General features: G+C 33.9%; 1 protein-coding gene across 4 annotated transcripts in view; it reads right to left on the bottom strand.

Moving 5' to 3' along the window:
• Nucleotides 1-1385: 1385 nt before the first annotated feature.
• LOC129571286 (homeobox protein 5-like) overlaps nucleotides 1386-7314 on the bottom strand; it is a 53183-nt gene continuing 47254 nt past the window's right edge. For all 4 annotated transcript variants that reach the window (XM_055451061.1, XM_055451080.1, XM_055451069.1 and 1 more), the window contains exon 6: nucleotides 1386-7314. This exon is cut by the window's right edge and continues 1499 nt beyond it. In XM_055451061.1, the coding sequence (XP_055307036.1) occupies nucleotides 7201-7314 (114 nt within the window). In that variant the 3' untranslated portion in view covers nucleotides 1386-7200.

Raw genomic sequence — 7314 nt, 5'->3', positions numbered from 1 at the left:
TGACACATTGGTGGTCGATAAGACGGCTCGCTTCCATGTGTAACTACATAACAGTCTCTTTTCTTATTATTGCATTAAGGTGTGCCACATTCAAACGGAGATTTCGTTCATATGTGCGGCCACACGATCATTTTCACCGTATACGAACCATACATATTCCGTCCAAAAAGAAATTATGGTTCGCTTTTCTCATCTGGATCGCATTTATGAAGCCACAGTCAAAACACACCGAAAATAAACTAAACCAACAACACATACACACCGTAGAACATAAATTTCAACTCGTTAGAATTGTGGTGTGTTGTAGCGCGCATGTTTTATTCACTTCATATTAAATGTGTGCTTGCGAATGGTTAAATGAATCAAGAGGAAAAAAAGCGATCACACTGGCTTCGAATTCAAATGGAATGATACCATTTTTGGTTGTACGTCAAAAATGCGCATACAATAAAGAGTGTCAGTATCAAAAAACATAAAATCAAAATGAATTTCAATCGCGATGGAATAAACAACAAATAGCCAACATCTAAATCTGTACCAAATATATCGTGTGTTTTTTCTCCTATTTCATCTGCATTACACGTAGATTTCCAATGCAGCGAAATACATCACACCGAGCAATATTGATTTCAATAACTTTCTGTGTATATATACACGGTGTATGCATGTTTTGTGCTTCGATTTGTCTGAAAATTTATTGGCATTCATGTGTCCGTCTGTTTCATTCGTATTTCTCTTTAGTCAAGGCGCGCGCGCTCGACTCGCCTTTTGCTTTATCGTCGTCGTCGTCGCAGTCGTGGTGCTTGTGTGGAGTGTGTGTGTGTGTGATCTGTCTGTTCACATACGAATTGAGCATTGTTTTGAAGCACATAATAACAATAAATATTTAATTTGTTGTGTGTTACCATATTATTACTAGTAACCTACCTCACACGTTGAGCCCCGTTTCCATTGATTTCTGGCTGTCTGCTATTCCGATTTCGAATCTCAAACCAAATCAAGCTAATAAATAAGTTATTCCCAAATAAAAGATTCTGTTGTCGCACCGCCATTGACTCGACGTATCGATATGAGCGCGAGTCGAGATTTCCGAACGACAACAACGGCTGAGAAAATCACACAGAGATAGAGGGAAAAAGAGAGGCAGAGCACAAGCTCATGTCGATCGGTGAGAACATTTTAATCAAGAGATCAACGCCGCGAGATTTAATCAAAGAGAGTGAAAATATCCGCCGAAACAAAAGTTTGCTACATCAAATACTTACACACGTTTTTTTCCCAAGCCGATCATCGCTGAGCTGAAAATGTGCAGAAAATGAACACGCAAGAAATAATACACACAAAGTTTTTTTTTAAATTTTTTAGGATAACTTTTGTGTCCATAATTTATTTTTCAATCTGATTGTTATAGAGAGAGTTATAATGCTTTTACATAACTACAGTAATATAGTGTCATACAAGTAAGATTTAATTGTAATGTTTTTTTGTTGTTGTTGTGTTTGTTCAAATTTCCATTTTGAAAATAAGTTACCATATGCACTAAACATAAAAATTCAATTATTTGTTTTTAATTGATTGTAACATTAACATTAGCGAGCAGATCATCGATTGTGTGTATGTGTGATTGATATACATTTATATTTAGTTTTCTTTTCCTCCCTTTTTTAATATAATGCCAATTGCACGTTTGTCTTAATATGCAGTGCATATTATGCACCGTTTTATTCTGCCTCTAAATATCTCCTATTCTAGACGAAGAAATAAACAATCTTGAGTCATTTTCAAAATTTCATGTTCCCGCGATGCGCGCGATCAATCTCAATAAATAAATGTATGTTCTTTTGTAATTTTTTTCGTCTTTCTCTTCAAATTCAGCTCCAAAAAAGACAACTGAGTCTCACCGCGACAAAAAAAACATTTGCATACGAAAAATAAACAGATACAAAAATAGTAATTTTATTATTTTTTAATTTGTTTCTTTGACCTATGAAAGAGTATTCACCAAATACAAATGGGAACAACAATTTTGGTTTCAGCATCGCTTTTTCATGTCTTCGACGAAAAAATGGAGACGAAAACATTTGTGTTTGGTTTTAGTCTTTAAAAGACACCAAAGAAAGAAAAGGAAAACACCTATCTAAAACTGGCATTCGTTCTTTGTTTAGAGTGGATTGTTGCCATTTCGAATTTCTGTTTCTTCTTCGTTTTTCTGCGTAAAGCTCATTACCTATTCTAAGTGATATTCTTACGTCTATCTAGTTTCTTCACTACTTGTTCTTCGATTTTTCTTCCTTTCGTTTAAATCGAAACCGCTTTTTTCTGTATTTTCTTACAAAAATCTCCAGCAAATGCACGAATATGGAAACCACCGTTGCATGTGGCATAGGCCGTTTGAGTAGTTACTTGATCAGAATTCTTTTCGGATTCATTTTGCGGATAAAGGAATTTTTTTCTCATGACTCCGTGTCCAATTTCCAAAATAAAACTCAATTTTTTATTTCATCATTCTTTTTTTTTGCATTTTTTTGTGAATTTCATTTGGAAATGTGGCCACGGTCATCTTTCATAAGGATAAATTTGCAATGCTTAAGCATCAGTAACATCATAGATTGTATTTCTTCCGAAAGTTTCATAGTTTGAATAAAGTTCTGTGTATCGAAGGAGGGAGATTTTTGTTCACAAAAATAGAGATATTTTCTTTTATCAATAACCAAATTGAAACATGATTCATCTATACCAGGGGCTAAGAATCGCACCCTCAGTTCGCAGTGCAACTCATTTTATTGAGAGCCACAGCGCTCTGTGCGATACTCTACTCATCTAAAAGAATCATGTGCGCCTCACTCACTCACCAGTCTTCCGTTTCTTCTTCTTCTTTTTCTTCTTTCGCTATAGCAGATACGAACAAAACGAAGAAGAAGAAGAAGCAGAACATAGTGTGCGGTGTGCGTATAACGTACTGTGCGTATAAAAACTCATTTTCGTGAGTCGAGCAGCGCACACGAATTTATCGTCTTTCATTCAAGTGAGTGTGTGCGCTATTCGCAGCGTCCACTCAGTGCGATTCTAAAGCTGTGATCTATACTATGCCATTTTAAAATGGTGTATTTCGTGCAAACTATTTAAAAAATAGAAGAAAAAAATAAAGAGCGAAATTCAATGCTCATCAAAATTAAATTGAGATGAGAGAAGTGTAGCTATAACAATTAAACTGGCAACTCCTTCCTCGGTTTTTTTTTCATCTTTTTTTGCTGCATTGAATGCACTCTACTCAAAATACTAGCACTTGTTTTCTTTGTATATGTGATTACGTATTATCGATTTTCAACTTTTTTTTTGAGTTAGTTTACATTAAGTTTTACTTGTTTGTCCATTTTGGTTCATTTCTGAATTTTTCCCTCTTACAATTCATTGTCAATGTGTGTGTGTGTGTATGTATAAAATGCAAGAGATTTGTTAAATTTTTCTTTTTGTTTAATTTCTGTTAAGGCCATCCGAAGCACCTGCATTCAATAGATTATCTTCATGAAAATGAAGAAAGTAATTCACTTTTAACTATACAACAAGTTCAATCCAGTCAAAAAGTTGTATCCTTGTTCGTTTCTACTTTTTCTGCTTTAAATTTCAATGTTTTGTGATTTTAGTTAGATTTTGTGTGTGACAGCGGCTATGAGCTCCACATTTTTTGTTTATTATTCGCCCTTTGGGCGTTCATTAAATACAAAATCGCTTCTTTTCGGTGTCAAAAAATCGAAAGAAATACATAATTGTGGCAATCTTTTCTTTTTCTCTACTTCAACAGTTTCGCCTATTTGGTCTTCTACATTTGGAAATTAAAAAAAAAAACTTGATGTGAAAATGTTTTGACCCAACCTTAGAAAAGCAGTCTATTTTTGCATAAATTATTTGTCAAAATAAACCGAAGTAAAGACATTTTCTTCCTCATCCATTGTGCAGGTTTGCGCACAATCTCGATTCCTCTGTGTGGCTGTTTGTTTCATTTCATCTTGTCCATATTCTTTTCAACAGCAATTTATGTAAATGTGTAAGTCATAAATGGCTTTCTATTATGCATTATTATGGATATTTATTATTTTATTCAATAGGTGGGCCAGCGAATGAATAAAGGAGAATGCCTTTGATTATTATTATTGTTCAATTCTAGATGAATATAATTCAATTTCCATGGGTAAGTATGATTTTTTATGGTGTCATTGTTATATTGGATCAAATGTTTCGCGCTCTCTATGCGCGTTCGTACGCGCTTGCACACACATAAATAAAGTACGAGAGCTGAACGAAAAGAAGAGCCTAAATCACACATTGAATGGGAAAAAAAAGAAACGGAGGGATTTTGACAGGTAAATGATGAACGGAACGAAAATCGTTTGTATTCAATTATGTCAACAAATGCATAAATTTTGGTTAAATGCTAAACGAACAAGTCGAACTCTCATTTAAATAATTCATTTTCTTTTCTTTTCTTTTTTGTTAAAATCGTTCAATGAATCGTTGTGCATGTCATTTTTGTTTAATTTTTTTTTAGTCTCTTTTGTTTCCTTCAATCGCTGTCACGCTTCGTTGAAACTGCAATGCTTTCAACATTCTTTGCTTTTGACTGATGAGATCGATTACCATTGGCGCATCAAGTGCACCACCAGTGTTTATGATTTAAACCGCACTTGATCAATGGTAAGAAGCACCTACTTTTTCAAAACGTGCACACTATCTTGTGAACTGTCGTCTACACCCTACGACTAATGCTTTATGCAAAGTATGAAGTAAACAGTAATTGAAATGATTTTTTCGATCTTTTATTTGAAACAAAGTTTGAATTAAATTCATGACAAACGAATTATTGTGTTCAGTTAGTTTGTTATAAACTTATTCATTGTTCTTAAAACTTAAACGTTAAATGGCATCAGTTATTCACGTTAATGTTTCTTTCTCTCAATCGGTTTCTGAATCCATCCTGAATTCAGGAGCAATAGAAAGAAAAAAACAAATCTTAAAGCAAATTTTTAAAATTGAATGTCAAAATTAATAACTAAATCTTGCTGAGTGAAGTGTTTTTTTTTTAAATAAATTTATAAGGATAAGGAAGAGGAGGGTTCATATATGTGTTCAATTAGTCAATTTCTATCTATTCACATCCTTCGTTTGTTTCTAACTTTAATTTGAAGAATGATTTTGTGTGCAGCATTGTGGCTGGTTTCTTTTTTCCCTTTAGAATGAAATGAACAGAGAGCGTTTCACGCAACGGTGACACGTATAAATTCGACACATTCCTTAGCTACTTGTTAGCCCCTACTTTTTTCCTTCTATCTAAAAACAAAACTGAAATTAGTTGCGTACTTATTTGCCAAATGTTTATTTTCTCTTCCGAATCGGCAAGAAACGTGTTAATAATAATTAATAAGTCCTCATTGATCGAAAAAAATTGACAATTTCTTATTGGTGCCGTCATTTTGGGATTCATTTTGGGTGCATTTCCAATTAAAATGAATATCAAATAATTTGGAGCTCACCCATCTCATTTTTTGCTTATTAACTACAATTACAGTTATTCTACTTGCAAATGGAAATAAGTTAGAAAAAATTTTTGTGTCCCATCTTAAACACTAAACTGTTACATGTTTACATATACAAACTTTTAGCCGCCGCTTTCATTTTAAAGGAAAGAAAATTATAGAAAATGAAGTGGTATATAGTAACAATAAATGTTCCAAAAACGTGCTCACTGCACTCAATTTTTCTTTGCTACTTTAAACTTACTTTTTTATCAAAGAACATCTAAACTGAGAAATATCTGATCTCTTTTACGCTAACAGCAATTCGTATATGAACGAGTGAGTGTGACAGTTGATGTGAGCGAGACAAAGTTTGACAGCCAACAATTTGGTCGTGTCAATTTAAATGTTCTTCTTATTTTTACTGAAATTTTCAAAAAACACTGGAAAAATTTGTCGAAATGATTGTTTCATTCTCAGATTAAAAAGATATGATTCTTTATAATTAGAACATAATTATTTCTTTTAGCAATAATATTAAATAAAAACTGAGATCACAGAATTTTTTTCTTCATTTTTTTCCTGCATCAATTTCAATCGAATTGATTGGATTGCTTCGTTCAAATGACATTTGTCGAGTGGTCAGTTCCGGTTTCTGAGCACGTTTGTAAGTATCATTTTGCCTTATCGTACCGATGATCGTTCACACATTCGGTACAATATGATAAATGAAATGTGTATGTGTGTGTGTTTTTTTCTTTTAATTACAAACCGCTCGTTCTCATTCTCGCTCATTGTGTGTCATTTGAACGAAAACAAACAAAAAAAACAAAGTATAGTATGTTTTTTTTGAGTTGCTAAGCGTCAGCAACGAACAGAAAGATCGAACAGTTACAATTAGGGAATTTAACTCCTAGCTAATGTTTAGGTGAAATTATTCATTTGAACAGTTCAACATACACGATTATACAACAGATGATGCATGGCATTCAACTGACCACTTTCGTCGGAAAAGAACTTCAGTTATCTTCTTCTTTTTTTAATTTAGAAAACCCTTCGAAAAAAAATGCATGTCAGTTTCTTCAGCTTAAATGAGCTCTCTGTGGAATTGTTCCACAATTTTCGGAACATTAACATCGATGGTTTATACGAAGGTACAGATAGATAGATTAAAAATGTTTGGCACAAACATATCGCGTGACATCTACATGCTTTTGTTGAACTATTTTTGCATTTTTTTTTTGTTCTTCTTCTCCCTTCAGATTTTTCTTTCAAATGGTTGTGAGCAAGAAATGAGCTTCATATTCCATAGATAATCACTTAGCAAAAGGTGGTGTAACATTTATGGTTTCGAAAGAGAGATGGTCGCTTTTTTTCATTCAAAGAGTGTTTTGTGGGTGTGGGTGTGTGCCTACTTTAAAAATAATAGGAAAATTACTTGTTTATTTGCTGCATCTGCATCGGCATTGCTACTGCTGTTGCTATCATCGGATTCAGTGGCCGATGCTTGTTGATAGTCAACGATATTCATGTCTTCGATCTCATTAATGGCTGCCGTGGAAGGTTCGCCGACCGAAAGGTAGACCGAATTTTGGGACAGCATCGGTGCATCATTTGTTGTACTTGTGACCGTGGACGAAACAACGAATCGTGACTGATTTAATGTCGACTGTGTCGACATTACCTCGGTCTACATTACGTTGTTTGGTGTGGATATCGAAATCATCGATTGATCCGGTGAATGCATCATCATGTGATGTTGTTGTTGTTGTTGTTGTTGTTGTTGTTGTTGTTGTTGTTGTTG

The sequence above is a fragment of the Sitodiplosis mosellana genome, unplaced genomic scaffold (genome assembly GCF_009176505.1).
Source record: "Sitodiplosis mosellana isolate CC-2019 unplaced genomic scaffold, AAFC_SMos_1.0 Smas_scaffold_1, whole genome shotgun sequence".
In the NCBI taxonomy this organism is placed as follows: domain Eukaryota; kingdom Metazoa; phylum Arthropoda; class Insecta; order Diptera; family Cecidomyiidae; genus Sitodiplosis; species Sitodiplosis mosellana.
Note: the sequence above shows the minus strand (reverse complement) of the source record. Positions and strands in the feature narration are given on the sequence as shown.